General features: G+C 48.4%; 1 protein-coding gene across 2 annotated transcripts in view; it reads left to right on the top strand.

The window, feature by feature from the left end:
- Positions 1-26945, top strand: part of LOC138453200 (kinesin-like protein KIF18B) — a 430482-nt gene that overhangs the window by 355721 nt on the left and 47816 nt on the right. For both annotated transcript variants that reach the window (XM_069605828.1, XM_069605836.1), the window contains exons 13-14: positions 17839-18460; positions 19421-19531. In XM_069605828.1, coding sequence (XP_069461929.1) covers positions 17839-18460; positions 19421-19531 — 733 coding nt within the window. The remainder of the gene's footprint in view (positions 1-17838; positions 18461-19420; positions 19532-26945) is intronic.

Below are 26945 nucleotides of genomic sequence, written 5' to 3' on the forward strand. Positions count from 1 at the left end.
TCCTGTTCAATCGTTTAACTCTACGCACAAACTCATGCGTCCATCTGGCCGCTGAGTAACTATAATTGGAGACAACCATTTGCTACTTTCAATAGGTTTGATTTGTCCAGCTTGGAACAATCCTTCCAACTCCACCTTTTCGTGTACCCCTAATGGAACTGGTCTCACTTTGTACACAAACTGTGGGTCCTTCAGGTTTGTGGGTTTGGATGACCCCTATCTGGAGCCCTCAAACTTCGCTTGCCAGACCTTACCCGCCACTCAAACTCACCTGTGCACTTTGCATCCCTGGGCCAAATTCGGAGCAGTCAGTGCTGAGAACATTTCCATCAGGCCCCGATCTTGTTGTTGCTTCTATTCAAGACATTCAGTGGGTATAGGAGAAGTGGAGTTTTAAAGCCATCCTCCTTACTTCTCCCATTGATTAACATTGTTTATTGCGGGCCTCATGCTCCCTCTAACCAGTTCTTCCGGTCTTGTTGGTTCCCAGGCACTGCTCTGGCACTGTTCTTTCTGGGTGCTTTGGGGTTTCTTCCTGACTGGTTGTTTCTCATGCTCTCATGCTGAACCTGTAGGGTAAAAGGACAACTTAACTCATTTTTTCCAATTAATCGTAGCTTGCATGTGGGGTTTGTACCTTTTAATTCCTATGGGAGAAAGATTGGAACATTTTGAAACATTTTAAAACTGTTGAAAAGAAAGTGACTTAAGCAGGTACTTACCAGATCTGTGACCTTTCTCTCTGGTCACAGAGCAGACACCTTTCTCACTGGTCCCCTAGAGCAGAAACTATGATTTTAGTAGGTACCAGTGATTTTATTATAGATTTTAATATGATGATTCCATTCTATTCTCCCTTTGCCATGGGACCTAATGGTGCGACGAAACCACTGATGGAAAGCGTTTCTTCGTAATTCTAGGGTGAACTGGGACTTATTCAGGCCCACGGCTGTCTATTTTTACTGTCTGTTTGGCTGTTTTGGACATGTTTCCTGTTATGTGTTACTCATTTCCCTCCCTCTTTTTAGAAAACATGTGGACCTAAAACATCCTTATTAGGTTATTCTTCTATTTCCCTTGGAGTAAGTTTTAATCCGACTTCTGCCTTTTGCTGTTTGGGAATAATTTAATTTTGGGGATTCTGGTTGTAACTTCAAGTTCCCCTAAACTTTTTGCAATAGTTCTTGTTTTTTAAGCGTATGTAGTAGTAGATGTCAGTATAGCACTGCAAACATTTTACCAGTATGCTGCCTTTTAGTAGCCCATTTGACTACCATAGCAGGGGTGATTTGTAAGCATTCAATTTGGACCTAGGGTAACTCTCACTTTAGAAAGTCTGTTGTGAAATAGGCTAATGCACGAACGCTAAATACAACCATGGTGTGGCAAAAACTAATTTGCAGCTGCCCCCACCCTACTCCAGAGCACATGGTTATTGAATCACCGTGGGAACAAAATGGGGTACTTAAAATGTATCCCAGCCTCGGTATCCATATAAGAAACTAAGGGTAGAACACCAGAAAAATGGCAGTGACAGAGGGATTTCCACAAAGATCCCTCTGTTTACAAAGGAAAGATGAAATATCATGAGAGCCAAAGCTCCACGCATTTAATTCTGCTCCAACCATGGCACAGACCAGATGAGCAGAGCAAGTGAACCTGAAATTGTCTGTATGCAGGCAAGCAGCAACAGGACCATAAGACACTGACTCCAACAAGGCCTCCTCTTACTGCAGTAGAGCAGGGATATCCAGTGCCCAAGATGGGTGCACGGCAAGTTTCACAGCTCCAGTCTCTGCAAGATCCAGGCACCATGAGATGTCTTCTCTTTGGATAGTGGATGCCATCTACATGGCTATGCCTTTTTAGAGCTCCAGCAGGACGACCTTGGCGATGCAGGACTCTGAACTGTTTGTGTCCACCAGTTATGGGGAGGGGAGGCATCCTGGAAGGTTGACCCTGTCAATGATAGTGCAGAGTGTTCCCTTGTGGAGGATCGCTTGGGCAAGGATTGTTCTAGAAGCAGTCCTACAGTGGTAGACTACACCTATATACACGCCACTTCCAGACAGATTGTCACTGATCTATTTTCTGTCCCCTCTCCAGGCCTATAGACTCTGCATCAGATTTCCATGCTCTCCCCTTCCTCACCTATTAATGGTGGAACTAGATGGGAAGTTCTCTTGGCTGGCTTCTCATCATCGAGGTGCATCATGGACCAAACTGAGTGAATCGGTAGGACGGATGGGAGCGAGTGTAAATTCACTACACAGATGACCTTTTTTGAACTGGGATATCAAGTGATGCGTGAAGACAGACGGGACCTAGATTCAGCCTTACATACTAGCGGTCTGCTGTCTTTTTTTGAGCCGCGGTTCATTGGAACTGGAAAGAGCTACTTGGACTCGCCTCGACATCCTTCCTCCTTCAGAGGAACGTGTACAAACGTCCACAGTGGAGACGTTCCCTTCTTCACCATTACTTAGCATTATTTGCTTTGGCGAAACTGAGATTGCAGGTTGTCCTTCATTAAAGCCTTCAGTAACTTGGAAGCATCCCTACGTGGAGACATACCTCATCTTCTCAGACAGTTAACATCACTTGTCTTGGAATTAGTTTATCTTTTGTGTGTATAGCGGATTTTTGTTTTGGACCCCCTGATGAATTTCAAGTAATTTGGCTAATATGTTTGAATGAAACATGTCAGGCATAAGAACACCTTAAATTATAAGGTGGTGTACAGTGACCAATCTAGTGGTTACGGTCACCCCAGTAGCGACTGTAAGGGGTAGACAATTAACAGACAGTGGATTATCAACACACCTTTAACAAACCTAGAACAGGGGTTGTTTTAAGGTGCTACCTACCAAAAGCGTTTCTATACACCAGGGTTTAAATTTTTGTTGTACTGCTTCGTTTAGATTTGTATAGGCAGGAGCTTCCTTTTGGGTGTATAGGTGACACCTAGACAGGTTTGTGAACGTTTTTTTCAGTATTTTATCTAAAACTGATTTAGAACTTTTATTGTGATTTTTTTAACCAAAGTGCACTAAGTTTTACATTCTTTTTAGATATGTTGACTTTTAAGAATACTATGTGCTATGTTTTTTCCTTAATAAAATTGTATTTTATTTGATTCTTAAAACCCTTTACGCGGTCTTTATTTGGTCCACGGACCGTGTGTGGGAATAGGGGTAGAGTTTGGAGAATAAGTAGAAGATAAAGACGGTTTGTTCCCTTTTGTTGAATATTGTCTATAAGGCTTTGAAAGGAGTTCGGGACAAATGTCTATAAATAACTCCATTGGTCTCTCTTAGTTATTGTTGCATCATAAATGTCTATCATAATGGCACCATCATGGCTCGGGGTCCTCAATGCAATCCCCTCCTTCTTGGCCGGTGCATGCCATCCTTCCTGCTATCCATCTTTCCCCTCTTTCAACACTTCCATCACTACCTCCGATGGGTGTATCACCCCCTTGTACTCTCCTTGGAAAATCTTTAAGGGTGGTGACCGGCTTCACTTAGCCACACTTAATGCTTATTCTGCTGTCAAACATTCTTTCGACATTTGCCTCCTCCTTGAAGACTTTGATCTTGATGTCATCTCACCGAGACGTGGTTCAATGTCGGCTCAGTCACTGATTTTGACTCCCTTCTATCTGTTGGCTACAAGATCAGCTCAATACCCCGTTCCAACCGCAGTGGCGGTGGAGTAGCCTTGATCTTTCCTGAGTGGGTCCCTTCTGCCCTCATACCCACCTAGCCTACTTCTCCTTTGAAAACGTGGTCTGCAAGCTTGGCATCTCTGCCAATTGCCCTTTGACCATTGCCACTATATCCTCTTTGCTTTCAGAATGGGCCTATTTCTCCTCCTCTCTTCTTACTTCCACCTCTAAACTCCTCCTTCTGGGTGACTTCAACATCCACCTGGCTCCTTCAATCACAGCCTCCACTCTCTTCCGTGACCTCTGCACTTCTCTCGCACTCTCTCGCACTCTATTCTCCCCTCTGGCCCTACCCACTCGGCTGGACACACTCTCGATGCCTTCATCAATAATGATCTCTTGCTCTCAATCCTGCTCTACTGCTCTGACCACACCCTCCTTTCCTCCCACCTGAGACCTCTCAGCTCTCTGACTGAACCTCCCCCTGTTCTGCCAGCCTAGTTTGCAGACATCCGTCCGATGAAATGAGTCATTTGCTGGATTTGCTTCCACCTTCACCCCTCCTCCTCCTCCAACTACTGGCTCTGCTCTCAACAATCTACATATCACTAGTTATTTATTTATTTGAATTTATAAAGCGCCCAGCGGCCCGTAGGCATTGTGGCGCTGTTACAGAAGGTTGTTTAATACACTTAGGACAGGTAGTACATTGGCAATGATACATACAGTGGTACATGTACAATGGCAGTGGTGAGAGGGTGTTCCGAGGTTACAGTGGAACAGTCAAGTGCGTTTGTAGAATGTACTAGTTAAATAGCTTTGTTTTTAGCAGCTTTCTGAAGACTGTGAGTGATTCTTCACTTCTTAAGCTGAGAGGGAGCTTGTTCCAGGCTGTTGGGGCTAGTACTTCAGAGCTGGTGCCGCCAGCTTTAGCTCTGTTGAAAGCTGGGACAGAGAGCAGGGGAGAGTATTGGTCACGTTTAGGTCTGTGGGCCGGAGCCTGGTGTATTCTGTCTACTAGGTAGGCTGTGGCGGTCTGGGCGAGGCATTTGTGTGTGATGGTGAGGGCCGTGAATATTATGCATTCTTTGATTGGGAGCCAGTGGGCATCCTTTCTTGCTTGGGAGATGTGCTCTCTCTTGGGGGTGCTTGGGGATGCTGAAGGCAGCTCTAAGAGCACTGTTTTGTGCAATCTGTAGTCTGTTAATGTTCTTGGCAGAGGTGCCTAGGAGGAGGATGTTACAGTACTCCAGTTTTGCGCCAATTGTGGCTCTAGCGATGTTGAGGAGGTTGCTTGGCGATAGGTGGGATTTTACTGCATTTATGATTTTTGTGGTTAGGGCAGCAGCGGATGCGATGGCGCTGACTTGTCTGTCAATAGTTAGGGTGGAGTCCAGATATACCCCAAGGGTTTTCACTGCAGTAGATGCTGCAATGGTAGTGTTCTTGATAATGAAGGAATTGTACTTATCAAGTTTTTTTTTTTAGGGCTTCTTTGGGGCCTACTAGCAGAATTTGTTTTTTCACCATTTAAGGAGGGCCCATTGGCTGCCATCCAGGCCTGGATGCATGCATATGTTAGCTGGAGGGTGTTGAGGTCTTGCTCATAATTCCCTGTTAGAGGGAGAAGAATTTGTGTGTCATCAGCATAGTTTGTAAAGGCTATGCCGAATTCTTCTAAGTCTCTGAAAAGTGGGAGGGTGAACAAGTTGTAAAGGGTGGGGCCGGTACAGGATCCTTGTGGTACTCCACACTCATTGGGGGAAGGGGAGGCTGAGGCTCGGTCGGAGAAGACCCTTGTGGCTTGGCCCTCCAAGAAGGAAGTGATCCAGGCGGTAGCCTTTTGGGAAAAGTGGGCATTGTCAGTGAGATGATTGCACAAGATCCCATGGTCAACCAAATAAAAGGCAGCAGAGAGATCCAAGAGTAGGAGGAGTGAGGATTTGCCTTTGTCCATAGCTTCCAGTAGTTTGTTCTTAGGACTAGTAGGGCTGATTCAGTGCAGTGACGAGGGCAGAAGCCAGATTGTCTTTTACCTAGTATGTTGTGAGTTTCCAGGTACGACTGAATCTGTAGATAGTTGGTCCTGTCTAGGATTTTTAGTAGAAATGGCACGGTGGTTATTGGACGGTAGTTGTTAGGGGAGTCTGGGCCAAGGGTGGGTTTCTTTAATAGTGGTCTAACCCATGCTTCCTTAAGGGCGAGTGGGACAGTGCTGTTGGCGAAGGAGGCATTGATAAAAGTAGTGACAAATGGGGCCAGAGCCGGCGCACAGTCTTTTAACTATATTGGCTGGATAGGTGTCCCCTTTGCATAGCAATGGTTTGATGCGCTTCATGATTAGTAGGACTTCCGGAATTGTTACTTTCCTGAATTCAAATAGCGTAGGCTTGTTTGCGCTGTCTGGAGACTCTGCGACTGAGGCGGCGGGGGTGTTGGGAACTCTGATACGGGCAGAGTGTTTTTAGGCAGTTTGTCATATTGCGTCTTAATTTTGTCCTGGAGAGTTTTGATTTTGTTTAACATGGCGTGTTGGATGTTGTTACACCAGGTTTTGTTTTTTTCGGTGGGTTGTGTGGATGTGATGAGAATGGTTAATTCATTGTAAATGGCGAATAACTCGTTTGATTGTGAGTTGGCTTTCTCAATTCTGGAATTGTACGTGGAGGCTTTAGCTTTGGATATGGCCTGTTTGTATTGTCTGGTGATTGTGAGGTATGTGTCTCTTGTGGTGGTAGATGGGTTTGTTTGCCATGCAGTCAGGGCTGCTCTTTTAGTGGTTCGGATATCCAAGAGTTCCTGTGAGAACCATGAATTCACGTGGAGTCTATGCTTAGCTTTCTTCAGTTCGAGTGGGGCTATCGTGTCTAATACCTCTTTAAGAGTGGTGTTATAGATCTCTAATAGTTCCGTGGCATCGTCGGAGGTTGTGTGGGTACGCACAGATGTTTCGAGAAGAGGGAGGATTCTTTCTACGGTGAGATGTTTCTTGGATCTGGCCATAGTGGCTGGTGCAGGTGGGTTTGGGTTGGTTGCTATTTTGGGTGGTATGAAGAAGTGCAGTAGATGGTGATCGGTCCATGGACGTGGGGTATTTGAGCTGATATCTACTGCGCAGTTCTGATCTGTGATCCAATCTATTATACGACCTTTGGTGTGGGGAGGGTCATTGACTAGTTGGGAGAATCCTAAGTCTTGGAGCGCTTTAGAAAGATATTTGCCTTTCTTGTCTTTGGGGTCTTTGAAGCCCAAGTTAAGGAGTGTTGGACCTGGGGCCCGGTAAACAGTGTGGAGTGTTAAGGTGGTGTTTGGTGATGTGGGTATTTGTACTGATAACATGTCAAAACTGTCAGCTTCAGTAGTTTTTAATTGCCTGGCGTTGAGTTTCCCTAGTGATTATGGTGACCCCTGAACCTTTACTGGAGGTTCTATCTTGGCGCAGGATGATGTAGCCTGGTGGTAGGGTTTGGCAGATGGCAGGACCACATGCTGCGTGTAACCAGGTCTCGGTAATGGCTAGGATGCCTAGATTCAGGTCGGTGATGAGATTGTGGATCTCCATGGTATGCGCCGGGATGGAACGTGCATTGATAAGTGCACATTGGAGTTGTGTTTCCTGAATTTTCCCTTGTTTTGTTTTAAGGGGGATGCTGGAGATGGTGGTCGTTTCGCCACTTGTTTTTTGGAGTGGTGGTGTCTGACAAGGATGTGTGGCGAGGTATATTTTAGATGTAGCTGAGAGGCGATGTGATCGGGTGCCTAGCCTTTGATTTCTCAAGTGGAGAGGCATGGGGGTAGGAGTTGGTTTGAGCACTGCGGCGGGGGTGGAGAGCGAGGGTGGTGCTGTGTGGCATGGGAGGTGAGCAGAAGGGTGTAGATCTCCTGGTGAGCGTACCTATGGTTAGTGCTGGAAGGGATGTCGTGTGTGGTACGTTGTGGTGGAGTGGGAGCGTAGGAGGCATGTTGTCGTGGGGGTACTTCAGGATTAGGTGATGGTGCTGTAGTCTGTTACCCCTGGCTGTATTGGGGTGGACTGGCGCGTTTAAGGAGGTAGGTATTGCACCTTTAGGTGGGAGGCATATGTATCAGGGTGGTTGGCAGTTCAGGGCTGTACAATAGGCATTTCAGGGGAGGTAGTGGGCAAAAAAGCTTTGCTGTAGGCATTACAGATTAGACGAAAGACATAATCGCGTGGGCATATTTGAAAAACAGGCCATGTGCAGAACAGGGTGGACAGGGTACAATGCAGGAAGGCAATACTTTTCAATAAGCAAGATGGTAGGCACAATCGGGTGGACAGCGTACAGTACAGAGAAGCACTACTTTTCAAATGCAAGGTATGAGAAGGCAATACTTTCAAATGCAAGGTATAAGAAGGTAATACTTACAAATGCAACGGTAGTGAACAGATCAGAGTGGGCAACGTATGCTACAAGAAGACAGTACTTTACAGAGAGTAGGCAGTGGGCAAGTTGGTGGCATTACAATGTGGCAGCAAATATTTCAGAGTGGGTGCCGGTTATATGTCAGGCAGCGGGCAGGCTAGCATAGGTATTGTGCATTTAATGGGCAGACGTATTATTAGAGCAATATAGCAGCATCGTAATGCTGCTTGAATGTTACGAGATTGTTGGTGTGGGAGACGTGACCGCTCTTAGCACCGCTCTATGGCGCAGAGTGGGACATGTGCCGGTTTGATCCTCGGCGTATGCAAGGCAGGGAGATCGAGACATAAAGATTGGTGACAAGTATTGAGTAACGGTCTCTGCGGGCAGGGTGGGCATGGTACGATAGGTTAGGATCTGCTACGATGGCAGTTGGACAACGATTGATGAGCAGTTCAGTTAAGCTGGTGGCGCATGACGTTACTAACTTGTTATGCAGAAAAAAGGTCATTTTGTGATAAATGTTGGAGGCTGTGCCTGTGGTAAATGCAGCGATACTGCTATAGTTGTTTTAAAAGTTAATCATGAGCGATGGAAGTGTTAGATCACAAAGCTTAGAAAGGTTGACTTACCGCAGATTGGCGATGTGGACGTGCCTGAATGGGGGCAGAACGGGTGTTCAGATGGGCTGGAGGGGGGCTCCCCCTAGCTCTCCTGGCTCCGACAGGCTCATAGCCTTATTTGCAAGCCTTTGTTGAAAAGCCACCGACGCCTGCCGGGGAGCTCTGATTGGGCCTTGTAGTTGTATCACTAACACTCTCGATATTCTTGCCCCTGTCATGAGGATCCATCTGAAACCTTGCCACCAAGTGTAACACTTGGTACGACACTGATCTAGCAGCCCTGAAACGCAAGTGCAGAGCTGCTGAACGGAAGTTGCAGACCTCAAGCTCATCCTCTGATAAACTGGCCTGTCGCATTCGCCAAAGGGATTATCGTCTCTTTTTTCGCTCCAAGGAGAGGGCTCACAACCAGGCCTTCATCTCTGGAGCTTCTAACAGCATGGCTGAACTCTTTAACATCTGCATGGAACTAGCCAATCCATCACCTCTACCCTCCCAAACCCTCTGCACTGCACTGCCCACCAACTTCACTTCTAAAACTCAGGGCATCCTAAATGAGTTTTTATCCTAAATAAATATGGCAGCCACCAAACAATGGAACACTCTACCTCGGTCACTAAGAGCTGAACCCTCCTTCTGGACCTGCCGCAAAAATCTGAAAACTATGCTTTTCACACAGGAGCATTGATACTCATCCTCTTCGCAACCAGACACTAAGTCACCAACACTGCCTAACTTTACACCTTACCTACCACCCATATGACAAGCACTGTTGAACTGTATGCATTACTTTGCAGAGAAATGTTAACTTAACCCCTCAAAATTAACTGTTGCTATGATGTATTTGCCTGTGACCTTATCCACTGTGAAAAGTCTATTTGTACATGTCAAAATTGCGCCCAGGTGGACTAGGGCTTGGTGCGCTATACAAATGTCTAAATAAATCCTCAGTTCGCTCTCTTCCTTCCTTTCCCTACCCCTAAGCCCCTGCCGCTCTCTGCCCCTCCTCCCCATCCACTCTTTCCTCCTTCTCTCCTATCACATCGGTCGAGGTCACTAGAGCTGTCCACTCTATGAAGGTCTCTTCCAAACCAGTCTGCACCCCGGTTCTTCCAGAACTATTAAGGACAATCACGCCTCCCTTGCCCCTGCACTCAGACTTATGTAATCACTCTTTTGCCACTGTCTTTTCCCCTCATCCCTCAATCACTCCCTTGTGCGCCCCCTCCTGATAAAGCCCTCTGCCGACCCTTCATGTTCGGCTAACTACCGCCTCATCTCTCACTCCCTTCCTTGGGAACCTTCTGGAGAAGTTGGTCTCCGCCCCACCCAACCAACTAACCCAGCACACTGATCTTGTTGGTTGCCTACACGACCATAAATCTGGATTCCGAGCATCCAGAGGAACGGACCTGCTCTCCTGAACACCCGTGAAGAATTGTTTGCATCTCTTGACTTGAGAACCTGCTGTTCTCATTCTACTTGATCTCTCCTTTGCTTTTGACACGGTTAACCACTCCATCCTCATAAAACGGCTCCATGATACCCTTGGTATTTCGGAACGGGCACTGGACTGGCTGACCTCCTTCCTCACTGATCGTCCCTTCCAGGTTAGCCTGGGTTCTTTCTCCTCACCCCCCCTATCTCCACTTGTGGGGTTCCCCAGGGCTCTAACCTTTTGCCTTGGCTCTTTAACAGTATCTCGCCCCTCTTGCTCACCTGATCGCCACTTTCTCCCCGCACTTCCATTATTATTCAGATGACGGCCAACTCTTTTTCAGACTACCCTCTGCATCTCTTCTGACTTCTGTGTCATTCCTGATTGCATGTTCACCATTCAGTCTTGGTGTACCAACAATAATCTGTCTCAATGCCAGCAAAATTGAGATTCTTCCTATAGGGACTTCTGTTCCCTCTTTTCTCCCTTCACTCTGGTCACCCTTGATGGGCTGTCCCCCTCTCCTTCCTCAACCAGAAACCTGTGAGTTGTCTTCGACTCCTCTCTCATTTCTCATATCCTGGACATTGTCAAGAAGGCCCATTTGCAACACTACCTCCTCAGGGGCACACTCCCTTTCTTCACCTTTTCCCAGAAGCTTAAGTAATCTCCCGGCTGGACTAAATCTACTGTCGTCTCTCTGCCCCCTCCAGTTAATCCAGAAGAAGGCTGCAAGACTTATGCTTGGCCTTACGCCCAGAAACCATATCTCTCCAGCCCTAAAATCTGTCCACTGGCTCCCGGTTTCTGCAAGGATCAAACTCAAATCCCTCTGCATCATCCATAAGGCTGTCTGGGGCCTGGGACTACACTATCTGCAACTCTCATAAAATATTCTGTCCAGATCCCTCCGATCCTCCGGCTCCAACTCTCTGCTTGTCTATTGCTTCTCTAAGCAGAAAGCAGGCGGCTGTTCCCTTTCCTCGGCTGACTCCTTCCCCTTGAACAGCCTCAACCTTATTCTCTGTCTTGAGCCGAATCACTTAAAGTTCTGGAAGCACCTCAAGACTTTCCTCTTCTCCTCCTCCTTCCCTCTCTCCCTCCTGTGCTAAATCCCACAGTCGCTGTGATTGGTGGCCTTGGGCCCTTAAGTGTCCTTTGGTGTTCTGGCCTTTATGTCCGATCGCCTGCAGCATCCACCCTACACTTTCCATCAGGCACGCCTGTCTTGTCTCATAGGCCTTTGCTTATTGTCACAGGCCTTCACTTATTTTAGGGGCTGTGACCCCACTTCCATTGAGTGGTCACTGCTTGGCACTTACATGTTGCCTTTGCAACTGGCTCTCTGGCACTTCACCCCTCTTTGGAACCTATAGCACTTATTCCCTTCCTGTCTCTCTCTCTGCACTTGCACGATCCAAATGTTCACAAGGCCTAGTAGGAACGCTTCTATATTTTTGCTCATCTGTTATATTCCATTGTCTTGCTGTTCCCTTGTTCCCTTCGCTTGCCCTGTGGGTGCTTTCAAACACAATTTCTTGATGTATAAACGCCTTGCAAATTCCCAATAAAATAAATAAATGGCTCAAGAGCCTCTCCTGATATACCATTCTGTCCATGTGAGTTATTTCAAACCACATTTCTCCATAGTGGTTTGAACGAATTTGGACCAGTTCCTGCCCTAGGGCATTTAAGGCTGGGGGGGGGGACCTGCAGCATTCAATCTCTTGGGGGTGGGGTGGCTTATAATCATGGAGTGTCAACTCAGGTACAGTTCTAGTCCCCTGAACAAAGGAGGTTCCTAATATAAAATGCCAGAGAGTAGGTCTTTGCCCATTGGTACCCCAATGGCGACATAAAGGCGCATTGGACTGTGTCATAATCTGTGCTGGTGCCTGATTATGGCTGTGTTATGATGGTGTGGTGGTGTCACTGACATTCTATGTGGAGTGTTGATGGATGTTTGGAGTGCTGGGTTCTACTGGTGTCAGTTGGACCTAATGTGCTGGGCTGGATGGGTGTCCCAGTGCTTTCTCTACCTTATAACTACAGAGAATAAACCTACATGTAAACTACTTACCTTCTGGTGCTCCTGTTATGTGAAGGAGGCTTAGTTTACCACACTGGCGACAAGGATGTTTTCTTGGCTGCTGGGAAGGGGCAGCAGGTGAGAAGCGCTGCCTTCGGGGGAGAAATCCATCTGGTTGTGAGAAGCTGCAGGCCCGGCGGTGCAGCGGAGGTCCAGATTGGGTCCAGGTCGGGGATCCTGAGAGTTCCGTTTTTGGTGGCCAGAGGTTGTGGCTGTAATTATCCTGTGAGGTGGCGCAGGAGCAGCGGAGGTCTGTGGTCAGGGTCCAGGACGGGGGCCCAGAGGAATTTCGGTTGCAGCACATTCTAGGAGAAAATATTATTGGAGGTCTGGTTTGGGGTCCAAGGCGAAGATCCCCAGCATGTGGCATAAGCCTGCAATCTGGGATGTTGCTAAAGCAGCAGAGGGGCCCAACAAAGGGAGCCCTCTGGAGTTTTGAGGGGGAGCGGAACTGTCCCGTGGTGGAGACAGTTAGCGAGGTGCTGGCTGCAGTTCTGTGCATGTCAGGTCTGGCAACGGCAGGAAGAGGAGGAGGCCAGGAGGAGGATCGCGTGGTTGAGTGATCCGCATGCAGCCTGGTGTGATGGCGGTGGGCAGCGGGCGTGGGTCCTGTGAAGATACTGCACCCTGTTTGCATACAGCCGGAGCGGGCGTTTGGATTTAGCGAGCAGAAGTAAAGGCACGGGGGTTCGCCGCTTTGAGGATGACTTGCAGCACAGGGAAGCAGCGGGCATGATGATCGTCGGAGGGGTGGAGCCAATTGGCGATGTTGCTCTCTTGGTGCCGGGAGCATTTATGATGTTGTTGGAACTCAACATCGTAAAGTTCAGCGGTGTCCACCTGGAACGTAACAGCACCGGTGTCGGGGGTGGAACCGGCTGTGTTCTGGGGAGGAAGTCGAAGTGCATAATAAGGACACGGGCTACAGTTGCGCGGTCCATAACAGGAGTTGGCAGTTCTAGAAACTGTTCAGCACAAGTGAAGAGCGCGGTGGTCATGACTGAATTGGGGGACATCTACTATGGATGTGCTGGAAAAAGGTCCAGGCTGCAAGGAGGTGGTGATCCGGAGAGGAGGTGGGAAAGTAGGCGAGCGCTGGATCATGCATCCCTATGAAGGACCATCAATGATCTTAAGTAAGGTGGGTGTTCGGGGAGGCCTGTGTCAATATTATTGTTTCATGCTGTGGCCTCTGGGTTAGTACCGGTATTGGTTTGTGCTCTGGGTAAATGTTAGTTGTTAAAGGCCTGTTGAGTCTTATTTACTGTTGTGTATATGTCGGTGGCCTGCTGTTAGGATATTTCTACTGCATTCAGGTATGGACTTGGTGGTGCGGGGTCCATGGGCAGCGGTAATGTTTTCGCATTTTATACAATGTTTTCATTTACAGGATGTGTGGATATGTGGGCGTAGGTTGGCGCGGGGACCTTGGCGCCATGTCATTTTTACTTGCCCAGCATTTAATCGCCTTGCATTTTGTGGACATGTTGGTGCTATAGGACTTTAGCGCCATGTTACCTGCACTTGTTTTGCATTTATTTGCTGTGCATTTTATGGACAGGTTGGGGTTGGCGCAGGGACTTTGGCGCCATGGACTTTATCTGGTTTGGTTTTCGCAGGGTTTTATGTGTTGTCCTGTGATGATTTGTTCGTAGGGGCATGTTCTTTGGTCTTATTTTTGGGGTGCCGTCAGTGGTTGTAAGGGGCAGTGAGGTGCTTTATGGTGGTTTTAAGGGGCAGTGAGGTGCTGCCTGGCGGTCAAGGGCAGCGAGGTGCTGTCTGGAGGTCAAGGGCAGTGAGGTGCTGGCATTTTAAAGGGCAGTGAGGTGCTGTCTGGTAATTTTAAAGGGCAGTGAGGTGCTGTCTGGCATTTTAAGGGGCAGTGAGGTGCTGTCTGGAGGTCAAGGGCAGTGAGGTGCTGTCTGGAGGTCAAGGGCAGTGAGGTGCTGTCTGGAGGTCAAGGGCAGTGAGGTGCTGGCATTTTAAAGGGCAGTGAGGTGCTGTCTGGCGGTTAAGGGCAGTGAGGTGCTGTCTGGCGGTCAAGGGCAGTGAGGTGCTGTCTGGCGGTCAAGGGCAGTGAGGTGCTGTCTGGAGGTCAAGGGCAGTGAGGTGCTGTCTGGAGGTCAAGGGCAGTGAGGTGCTGGCATTTTAAAGAGCAGTGAGGTGCTGTCTGGTAATTTTAAAGGGCAGTGAGGTGCTGTCTGGTCATTTTAAGGGACAGTGAGGTGCTGTCTGGCGGTCAAGAGCAGCAAGGTGCTGTCTGGTCATTTTAAGGGGCAGCGAGGTGCTGTCTGGCGGTCAATGGCAGTGAGGTGCTGTCTGGCGGTCAGTGGCAGTGAGGTGCTGTCTGGCGGTCAAGGGCAGTGAGGTGCTGTCTGGCGGTCAAGGGCAGTGAGGTGCTGTCTGGCATTTTAAGGGGCAGTGAGGTGCTGTCTGGCATTTTAAGGGGCAGTGAGGTGCTGTCTGGTGGTTTTAAGGGGCAGTGAGGTGCTGTCTGGTGGTTTTAAGGGGCAGTGAGGTGCTGTCTGGTGGTTTTAAGGGGCAGTGAGGTGCTGTCTGTGTATATTTTGGGGATAGTGTGGTAATGTGATGTCTGGCGGTAGGATCAGAGTTTTGGTTTGGAGTTTCTGAGTTGGACATAGACATGGTGGCCACATGTCTGTGTGGGGCTTAGAAGTTGAGTGGGTTAGTTTTGGTTGTGGTGTGCGGGGTCTCCACCGGGGAAGGATGTATTGTTTGGTTCCTTCTATTGTTGTTTTTCAGCGGGTTATAGCTGAGTGGGTGTTCAGGCTTTTGGGAGGGCCTGTGGTTTGGGTTTAGTTTCTTGTGTTTTCCATTTAAGACCTTGGTTAGAATTTGTGGTGTTGCGGATTGGCTCAGTTGGGAGTTGTTTCTGAGCTGGTATGAGCTATGTATTTATAACTTTGCTTGTAATATTGCATGTGTGCTGGGTCTCTATTATGGGTGTCGTGTTGTGTCAGTGGTAAGGAAGGAGATATGTCATAATCTGTGCTGGGTCCTGATTATGGGCTATGTGTTATGATGGTGTGGTGATGTCACTAACATTCTATGTCGAGTGTTGATGGATGTTTGGAGTCCTGGGTTCACCCATCCAGCTCAGCACATTAGGTCCAACTGACACCAGTAGAACCCAGGACTCCAAACATCCATCAACTCTCGACATAGAATGTTAGTGACATCACCACACCATCATAACACATAGCCCATAATCAGGCCCCAGCACAGATTATGACACATCTCCTTCCACTCACACAACATGACACCCATAATAGAGACCTATCGCAAATGCAATATTACAAGCAAAGTTAGAAATACATAGCTCATACCAGCTCAGAAACTACTCCCAACTGAGCCAATCCGCTACACCACAAATTCTAACCAATGTCTTAAATGGAGAAAAAAAAGAAACTAAACCCAAACCACAGGCCCTCCCCAATGCCTGAACACCCACTCAGCTATAACCCGCTGAAAAACAATAGAAGGAACCAAACAATACATCCTTCCCCCGGTGGAGACCCCGCTCACGACAACCAAAACTAACCCACTTAACTTCTAAGCCCCACACAGACATTTGCCACCATGTCTGTCAACTCAAAAACTCCAAACCAAAACTCTGATCCTACCGCCAGACATCACATTACCACACTATCCCCAAAATTTACCCAGACATCACCTCCATGACCCTTAAAATTACCAGACAGCGCCTCACTGCCCCTGACTGCCAGACAGCGCCTCACTGCCCCTGACTGCCAGACAGCGCCTCACTGCCCCTGACTGCCAGACAGCGCCTCACTGCCCCTGACTGCCAGACAGCGCCTCACTGCCCCTGACTGCCAGACAGCGCCTCACTGCCCCTGACTGCCAGACAGCGCCTCACTGCCCCTGACTGCCAGACAGCGCCTCACTGCCCCTGACTGCCAGACAGCGCCTCACTGCCCCTGACTGCCAGGCAGCGCCTCACTGCCCCTTAACCAGAACATAGCACCTCACTGCCCTTTAAAACCACCATAAAGCACCTCACTGCCCTTTAAAACCACTGACGGCACCCCAAAAATAAGACCAGGGGACATGCCCCTACGAACAAACATAAAACATCACAGGACAACACATAAAACCCTGCGAAAACCAAACCAGATAAAGTCTATGGTGCCAAAGTCCCTGCGCCAACCCCAACCTAGCCATAAAATGCACACCCATTAAATGCAAAACAAGTGCAGGTAACATGGCGCTAAAGTCCTATAGCGCCAACATGTCCACAAAATGCAAGGCGAATAAATACAGGGCAGTTATAAGGTAGAGAAAGCACTGGGACACCTATCCAGCCCAGCACATTAGGTCCAACTGACACCAGTAGAACCCAGCACTCCAAACATCCATCAACACTCCACATAGAATGTCAGTGACATCACCACACCAACACTCCACATAGAATGTCAGTGACATCACCACACCATCATAACACACATAGCCATAATCAGGCCCCAGCACAGATTGACATACAGCTTTTGTACCTTGCTGGCAAACTGAAAGGACTTATACTGATGTAAAGTACAATCTTTCACATCCTGCAGGTTCAGCAGATTGTTTCGGAATCTGGGATAAGGGAAGGATCTAGAAGTATTCCCATTGTTTGATGTTGGGACTTCGGGCTCCAGCAACTGCCAACATTTTAGCTGGAGTTGGTAGGTGCAGTCTTTCTCATTTTCCTACCTCTGAACAGCAGGGTCTTTTTCTCTAAGGGCAGTTTCCTCTTGCGTGGTGTGCCCCCTCTCTAGTCTGATCACCTAGTTCCTCTTCAGGCATCTTCTGCCAATTCCCCTAGTGCCCCTGCCCTCCCCCTGGCCCTCACCCTCCCCGGAACTACCTATATAAGCGGTAGATTCTTCTTGAAAGTCTAAACTATCTTTGGCTAAATCTGCTATCGTGGCTGTGGTACTCGTACTCATAGCAGTACACAGGACCATACGTTTTTGAGTTTGCTTGGGGCCTCCGGTTTACCGCAAAAGTGGAACCAAACTCCCACTTGGTAACGGGGTTGAGCCTTAAGGGTTAAACTGAAGTGATCAGGAGCTTTGGTGTCCAGTACAGAGCACCAGCACACGTGGTAGTCAAGTTATTTATCACCCGAGAGTCATTAATCTAGAATACTATTAGTAATTAAAATCCATAAAACACTATATACAAACTCCAGTGTGGTGTCTAATGGGGGACAAACCACCACACTCCAGAATGAATACAGATCTCGTTCAATACCGTGGCAGTGACTAAAGTGGCAGAAATATAGATTGCTCGGTTGATCACAGGCCCTGTGAAATTACACCAGTGCCCAGCAGCTACGCTTAGCAAGTCCAGCACTGACCTAAGAACAAGCAACTAGGTTCTGTCTACTTTGGGGAGTTTTAAATGTTACTCAAAGTTCTCCCATAGAAGGCAATAAACTCAATGCTGTAGTTGGTGCTTTAGCCAGTGTCGCTCATCTAAAATTGCTGAGCTCAAAGAAATACTGTGGAAAAACATATGCTCATGGAATATCATGCAATGAGAGGTACTCGCACAGTGTATTTCAAATACCGTGACCGGCTACCAAGCAATTGACCTGTTTTTTTTCTTCTCAGTTGAATTGCAGAACACTAAAGAGGAGGATCTAGACCCCAAAGCCCAGATGAGGCCACTTCTGAAACGCTGTCGGCGAGAGCTCCTTCCGGACTGCAGCCCCACCCTCGATTCCCCGGTCGTGCCGGTAAAGAAAAGGAGGAAGTGCGCTGCAAGCCCACCAGCCAAGGAGGGCATAGGGGTCCCTAGCTCTGATCGGCATCCCAAGAGCCAAAAGAAGAGGTTGCTTCCAGGCTTAAGCAGGGAGTCCCTGGAAAGCGTTACCACTGCTCCATCTCTCAGCCCCGCCAGTGGCAGCGGCACACCTGATATACTGGCAGACAGCCCCCTGCAACCGATGCCCATTGGCACCCCTAGCCAGACAACTTCTGGCCTCTCAAAATGCTGCCCCTCCACCGTCACCAAAGGCCGCCTGCCCCTGGCCACATCAGCCATCCAGAACTGTGCTACTCTCCCAAGAGCTCCCTTGCCTGCTCGGGACTTGAACTCCACCTTTGACATTGCGGAGGAAGGCTGGCCGTCCTCTGTACTAGATAAGACCGTGATCCTTGGCCCCTCCTCTTTTTCTGGCTGGGAGAACATTGGCTGCGGTTTCAGACAGGGCAGTGTTTCCTCAGTATCCAGGTATGTATTGAATTGGTTATTTATATAGCTCTTTCCACATGTGTATGGCCTCAATGCGCTTTGGGATTGGACCGCCCTCGGTGACTGGAGTCAATGTGTAGGAGGTTCTAAGAGTTTAGATTAAGAGATGTTTGTGTGCATTTTTCGCCAGCTTAGGACTTAGGTGGCTGGCTAGGCTCCAGTAAGCAGCCCAAAGGTCAGGTACGTGGGTGGAGGGGCGCTGTTGGTGGTTTATGATAGACTGCTATTGCTGAAGATTCGGGGGGTGTGCCCAGCTATACCGAATTGTTTTCGTTGGTAGTCGCTGTATGCTAGTGGCCGAGGTGTTGAGGTACGTCTAGGGTTTCAGTGTTGGCGTCTAGGTGCGCTGCTAGACCGGAATGGCATAGCCATAGCTTCCTTCTATTCTCGATGGATGGCCGTGTCTGTGGCCTGTGTCCACAGACATGGTGGTCGGTATGCATGCCATTTGCTTTAATGTAGTTCGGCTGCAGCGTTCTTTTCCTTTGTCCAATGGGTATGGCTTGGTCTCGTTCGTGGTCTCTGGAGCGTAGGTCTGAGCAGCGAGGGCGAATCCTTGAGGGGGGTTGGGTGTGGGAGTGAGGACGACGATAGGGGGGGGGTCTGGTCCGTACGATGCCTTTTGATTCCAGGTCTTTTCAGTGTGCCTGACTCAATGAGATAGTCACCTGGTGATCTTGCCTGTCTTTGTATGAGGTCTGAGCCTTCCTGGCCTAGTTGGCTCCTGTTCTTGATTGAGCCCTGTGGATCAGTGTGCTCTGTACAAGTACACGTTAGCTCGGTGTACCCGCCTGTCCTAGAACATGGAGCATTACTGTGCTCCTGGCCTCTTCAGTTTGCCTTTTCTAGAGCACAGCATCTCTGCAATTGATGGCTTTATCCATGAGGTTTACGGCTTTTCCTTTTTTCCTCCCTACCCTTGGTTTTGGGGGTGTGCAGACATGAAGTTGCTGTTTTCACTATGAAGGGCCCGCCTGTCTCCCGAAGCAGTGCCCCACAGCCGCCCTCTACAGTCAAGAAACCCAGCGCTCAGCGCAGGCGGAGAGTCAGGTGAGTCCAACAGCAGAGGGGACTTGGCCTGCCAATGCACTCATTCAACCTGCCCTCTGTTGGTCCAACTTGCCTTTGCGCGCGCGCAGCACTGATACCTACAGTACCTGTCATGAACATGCGTAGTATTGTCTGAGCCATGATGCAGCCTTTCCCGCTGTACGCTCAGCAAGCAGCCTCCACCTCCCTCCACACACACACACACACACACGCACACCCCCCCCCCCCCCCGTTGTCTCTACTCCTGGCCAGAAACTGTACCTCTGCCCGATTTGGCACTGGAGGCAAATTGCTCTGGGCGTTTGCATATTTTTGGCCATGGCCGACATGTTGCGTTATCCACTTTTCTACACAGCAGCCACTCGGTGTCGTCATTAAAAGGAAGCTGAGCCCACAGTCACGTGCAGAGATGTAAGCTTGTATACGCTCGCACGCTCTTCATGAGTAATTAGTAGTCTTTAACGTGAACTGTTTTGCCGAAATGACCTGTATTGGCCTGCAGCGAACACACACGATGGTCTAGTGTACAAAGCAATGTTTGCACCTTAAACAGATGATCTTTGTACGTTTTATTCGTTGGACTGTCGCTCCACAATTGCCTACAAATAAAACCCACTTCTCGATTAATGTGTCCCAGCCACACTAAATGGCATTAACGGGTGACCAAACAAGCCCCTACAATACGCATAGTAAACTTTCACGACAGGAAAAATCAAGGCAGTGTGTCTTTGTAGTTGTGGAAATTACACTGATTGCACACTGGTCAACAAGTTCCCTTCTACTCCAGTGCACATTGTCCAATCCTGCCCCCTCCCCCTCACCGCCACATTATGGAACTTTGTAGCCTGGTTTTTCCATTACAAGTACAGGACTAGAAGTCACAGAATCTGCGCTTTAAATAGAAATAAACAAGTCCAAGTACTCGCCAAGCTGCGAAGCCGGACATTCGGGCGCCGGCCATTTGGCGCAGCACCTTGGGCACGAGTCGCTTTTAGGCACACCCAGTTTGCAGGCAATGCCCAGTGAGATTAAATTATGTGCAAAGGAGCACACATTTGTGTAAAGCAGTGTATCTGAGATCTTGTACACAAACTTCCATTTTGCTGTAAGTTTGAATATCTATGTTAAATGAAACTTTTGTTTTTTGCATATTAAGCTGGCAGATATCATAGCTGTAAACTAAGCTTTCGGAGGGGAGTTTTATTCTTGCTTGCTTTCATTGCCTACTAAGACATTCGGTAGGTAACTGGAGCTGTGTGCGAGTTTTCCGTTGAAAACGTTCCATCACAACTCCAATTACTTAAGCACTTACATATTAGATTAGGCACTGCTAACAACCATGGAACTTCTTCAAAACGTATTTGCCCTATGAAACTGCAGGGGGTGATCTGACTGCGGAGGTTAGGAAGGACTCACGAGGGGGCCAGGACTATCGAGGCCATGGACAAAGTCTGCGGCAGGGACATAGGTTTATCCAGAGGCGGACACGGTTTGGAGCTGGGACAGGGACGGGCGGATGGAGGCGTTGCAATGTTTTGCTTCTATTGAAAATTCAAATAAAAACTTCTTTAGAAAAAAATAAAGTATTTTCCCAGGCTTTCCAAATCCACCCCTGCTCTATCAAGACACCAATGGAAACAGGTGGAGCCAACTTAGCCAAACAGTGTTCAGCGCCCAGTGTCCTGAGAACACAGTAGATGCATGTTTTTCTCTCCTTTTGTTCTGCAGGGTGGGCCCTAAAGGAGAAATTATGGGCACTGCGGGTGGTGGAGAGAGGAGGAGGGAGAGGGCAAGCACGTAGCCAGCAAAGGTTGCAGACACTAAGTCCTTTAAGTTGCGACAAAGTAAATGAAAAGCTTTCATTTTCATCTTCCAACATAGTTGGCGTACTGGTACTCTTTCCGGCGTTGAGAAGTGCAGGTACTCAAATGCTCACAAATAAGTACAAGTACTGAGGGCCGGGTAGGACCAGCCCATTTAAATCACTGCTCAGATTGCAAAGGAAAAAAGAACTGGCTAAATTCCTAAGTATGGAATTAAGCATTTTGGCATGCTTGCATGAGATTGATTGAAACCTGTTCTATTGTTCTTAACAGGGCCGGGAGGTAAGCTCAGGGGCAACGCGTTTGTCTTCGAAGGAAGACAACGAACGCATAGCAGCATAGGTTCGAATCCCGGTCTCCGGTATTAAGCGCGTTATAAAAGAAAAATTATAATTATAAACCATTTGGCTGAATACAAATTGAAATAAAGATCTACAATAACATGTTTGCAGAAGGGAGCTAAAAGGCAGGAGCTAATGTGGCCACCTGTCGGGTGGCTCAGACTAATGTGATTGGGCACCATGATAATGATACAATAACTAATGGCTGACATTATGAAATATGTGCATCGAAAAATCGCAGCTTCAGTTTGTTGCTCTGTTAATGGACCACTTTGCTCTTCTCCCACCCTGCAATGGGAAAAAACTCCAATGAGAAAAGAGGAAACACCCCAAAAAAGATTGGCCATTTAGGAGGTCCGAAGGTTGTCTCCTCTATCAGTATGACTATATTCAGCTCTCTAAGCAGCAGATCTTCTTGGCTACCAAAGTCTTAAATCCAATTGACACTGTAAATGTATCCCAGCACACTGTTAAATGCTGTGCTGAAAGTTATATACACTTGGAACAGGCTTCATAACCGCAAAATAATATTGCTTGTATTGTAAGATACTGTTCGTAGAGCAAATCAGTGGGGCATGCAATTTATTTGGGACTACAAGTCCCATACTGCATTTGACAGAGAAATGAACAAACACAGTCCCGATCAACCCATAGCATACCATCACCACCACCAAAGGAAATAGACGTATTAGAAATGTCTGCCCTACTCTACTGTACTTCTGGCATTTAACGAGCGATTAAATATAAAATAGTAATATTTTGTTATCTTAAGTTGCAAAGCTTTTATACTCTGCCGCCAAATCACCACTGTATTAGTGTGAGTGTCTAGACTCGTCTAGAGATTGGAATATTGCATCCCAATCCAGGGCAAGACCTTTCGTCTGCAGAGGACCATGAGGAGGGGGAAGATGACAGGAAGATTGTACAGTTGCCATAGAAAAAGGTGAAGGAGGATACAGATCAGGAGTGGATGATTGGTGCTGATTGGGTGCATGTACGTCCATTTACAGAGGCTCATATTTTGGCATTGAAGAAAAAAAGGGTACATTGGGTATTCGCTTGACTGGCAATTTACAAAGGCAATGGGTATTTAGTGTTGGTCTCTGTGCTGGAAATAAGTTGTGCTCAACTGGACCCTCGATGTGTGGCAGCTTTTTATTCCCATTTATATTTTATTAAACAATTTGCAAAAAACAGATCTACAGACTGCATTCCCCTGCAACAAAAGTACAAAGGGAACACCTGAAGTAAGCCCCCCCCCCTCCCACTCTCACCCACCCCATACATGCAGACTACCGAGTTCACATAAAGGACTGCGACCAAAGCAAACAAAACTTGGGGATCGAGAGACCACTATCGACTGACACCATGGGTTCAGGAAATACCAGTGGTCCGAGTGGCAGAGCACATGATTCAGCACAGGCTGGGGGACGAGGGCCCCACAGGGGGGAAACAATCAAGTCTCAGCGCACCACAGTCCTCGTGGAGGAGCACCAAAGTCCATTCCAATAGGATGGATTCCATTGTGTCATGGGCCAGCGGCGACAACCTCTCGTAAGTGAAAATTGTCCACAATTTGGAAAGCCAGTCTTACTTTGAAGGCACTACTCCATTCTTCCAATTCTGGGCTAGGGCAAGCCTCCCAGCTCTCAACATGCCCTGGATCACTTTCGGGAGGGCTCCCGTGTCCGGAGACAGAATGCCAAAGAGAAGCTAGAGGGGATGATGCTCAAGAGTAATGCCCATAATGTCCTTGATCCAACTCAACAGTTCTGCCCAATAGGTTTGCACATGCGGACACTCCCACCACAAGTGGTACCATGTACCCCACTGACCACAAGCCCTGGGGCAGAAGGGGGAGACCCCAGGAAACATCTTAGACAAACTAACTGGGGGGAGGTGCCATGTGTGAAGGATCTTGAAATTATGTTCCATTGCAGCAGTGTACAGCGTACCCGAGAAGAGAGCCCCAAAGAGTTTAGCCCAGGTAGAGTCATCAATCACTCTCCCGAGCTCATCTGCCCAGAATTGCTTGAACCCTTCTCTGCCTGGCAGCTTGCCGTGATCAAGAGACCATAGATCCCTTCCTCGTGGAGGATTCAACAATGACCTTTTCAAGAAGTTTGAGGTGGCGAGCGAGGTCCTCCTGCCATTGGGAGCTGGTTATGATACACTTAACCCAGAGGTAATCAAAGATGGACATCGAGGCATCTCCCATAGCATCGGCTAAGGTATTGTGCTCAATGAAGCTATTCTGGCGGAAGAGTTGGGCGGCCCATTCTAGGCCCATGTTTGACCACAGTTGCGTGTTACGAAAGCCTTTATTACACAAATCGAGGGGAGGACCCCACAGGGAGGACAAAGGGGAAGGCCAGGACGAAAGGGCCCGGTTTTCTTTGATGTTTTTCCATAGAGCCCTTAAGACTGATAATGTCGGGTGAGTTTTCACATGACAGAGGAGGTCATTGTACGATGACCATAAGAAGTCTGGCTTTCCTTGGGTGAGTGTATCTTCAATGTAAGCCCAATAGGTGCACAACTCATCTTTCATGTGTTCCAACATAACTCTAAGCTGGGCCCCCTTGTGGTAGAAGCGAAAATCCAGGCGCCCAAACCCCCCTAGGGACCTTGGGAGTGTCAAGGTTTTATGCTTGATCCTTGGTCTTTTGCCCTTCCATGTAAACCGTTGTATCATGGAATGTAGGGACCTGAAAAAAGCCACTGGTTTCTTGATCGGGAGAGACGTGAAGAGGTACAAGAGACGGGGAAGGATATTCATTTTAACGGATACCATGCAACCGAACCACGATAGGGTCAGAGGCGCCCAACAAGCAAGGTCTGATTTAATCTTGGCCAGGATCAGGGGAAAGTTCAATTCAAAGAGGGTTCCCAGGTCCCTTGGGATGAGGGCTCCAAGATATAGAGTTGCTTTACGTTCGATTCTCATACCCCATGATGCGTCCCTTCCCCCGGTGGCACGGTCATAGTTCCTCATTGGCATAATACAAGATTTTGTTGGGTTTATTTTCAACCCCAAGAAGGTTCCAAAGGTGTGAATCAAGCCCAGGAGCTTGGGGAGCAATACATTCAGATTGGTTAGGTAGGCCAGGATGTCGTCCGCAAATAGCGAGAGTTTAAAATCTAGTTCCCCGACCCTGATCCTCGTAATCCCCTAGTGTTCGTATCGCTATAGCGAGGGGTTCCATTGCTAGAGCATGGAGGGGGGGGGGGGGAAATCGGGCAACCCTGACGGGTGCCCCTTGGAGAGATGGAAAGGGGCAGAAACTACCATTCACAGCTACCCTTGCAATAGGGCCGTTGTATAAGGAGGCAATCCACCCACAGAATTCTTCGCCCAGACCCATCCTTTGCAAGACCATGCCCATGTATGGCCATTCTACCTAATCAAAGGCCTTTTCCAAGTCAACTGACAAAAGATAATCTTCGACAACGTTACTCGAGGAATCATGAATAAGGTCAAGCGTCTTTCTAATGTTATCTGACCCCTGTCTGCCTGGGATGAATCTGACTTGGTCCCCGGGGACCAGCGACAGCAGGTGTTGGGCCAACCTATTGGCGAGGAACTCTGCCAAAATATCAACATCTGTGTTGAGTAACAAAATGAGGTGGTAGGATTGGCATTGGTTTGGGTCTTTTCCCTCTTTTGGAATCACGACTATGAGGGTAGAAAGCGTGGAATGGGGAAGGGCTCCCGAATCTAGAGTTGCATTAAACAGTTTAGCCAAGAAAGGAGCGAGAGTGGAGCGGAAGGTCTTATAAAAGAACACTGTGAGTCATCATCACCCGGGGTAGTACCTCCCTTCATAGAGCTTATCGTATCCACAACCTCTTGGGACATAATAGGGATTTCAAGCAAGTCCTGAGACAGCTCCTTGTCACGCAACAAAAGGTTGTTGCACGTCCACCTCGATCCCCCCGGTGAGGCCGGAGGTATCCCTATCTGGACTCTCACAAGGTCGTGGTTCGACCACGGGATCAATTCTACCCAGAAGCCGGATATTCTCTCATGGACCAAGCTATCGACTAAAACCTAATTAATCCTGGAAAACGAGGAGTGAGGCCTAGAGAAAAAGGTGAATAAAGGGTCACGTCCCTGCTATGTAGAGTGGGAGTCAGAAAGGCCCAGTTCTTTGTACTACGAAAGGAGGCGATCAGACTTCCTATCTTGCTCGGGAGAGAGACGACCATATTAAAGTCCCCGCCCACAAGGAGGACCACCTCCATGAATGCCATGATTTTTGGTTTTGTCTCCTCCCAAAATTGATCTTGCACTTCATTAGGGCCATAGATCGACACCAATGTCATTTTGGTGCCCCTTATCTCCCCCTTGACCATACAAAACGCCCCTCTGGGTCCTTCCGGTGAGCTGGAGCTACAAAGTGAGCTTTTGGAGACACAACTATTGCTACCCCCTTGGACCTGAGAGCCATTTCTTTACCCTTTGCCCAGTGTGTTTCTTGAAGGAATAGGAAGTGAAGTTTCAACCTGTTGAATTCCTTAACCACTAGGGACCTCTTATGGGGTGGAATTCAAACCCCGGACATTCAAAGAACCCAGCGCCGGAGCTTGAAGTGAGTCAGCCATCAGGAGGACGGTATTTCCTCCCATTCCCTCCAGGGGGGCTAGCAAGTTCCCTTTCTGTGAAAGCAAACCCCAAAGGGACAAGGTCCCAACTCGATAGTGTCCTCAACGAACAGCAACCTCCCCTAAAGAACCTGAACCAAAACAACAACCTGACCCAAAACCACACCCCTGCCCCCCCAAACCCCTGTGAGCGCCTGGATAGCCTGCGACATAGGAGATGCCATCTAACCAGGCCACCAGAGTCTCCCTCCACCGGGATAGAGATTAAGATAAACACCACATCCCTGAGCCCCCCCACTCACACTGGTCACCAGTACAGGTCAACCCCCTCCAGCCCCCCAAGACCCGGCAGCAGATAAGCCAGACAACCCCCTGGACTGGGGTAACCCGGGTTCCGAGTCAGACGTCAAAATCGTGAGGTACAACCCAATAGCCAAGGACTTCCACACAAGGATATGCTTCGAAGTGCCGAAAGGAAGAAATCTGTCAGCTGAAGGACTGGGGGAGGCAGGGGCCACCCTCCTAAATTTTCTGTTGCCGCAAACACAGTGCCTCTCCGAGAAGCCAGTGGGTTTTTGGGCCTCTGAGCTTTCTCCCCCAGTTCCATCTCGACTGCCCTCTAGGGGTTGGGGTCCCCCAACAGTT

Source organism: Ambystoma mexicanum, chromosome 1p (genome assembly GCF_040938575.1).
Source record: "Ambystoma mexicanum isolate Mex_15411 chromosome 1p, UKY_AmexF1_1, whole genome shotgun sequence".
In the NCBI taxonomy this organism is placed as follows: Eukaryota; Metazoa; Chordata; class Amphibia; order Caudata; family Ambystomatidae; genus Ambystoma; species Ambystoma mexicanum.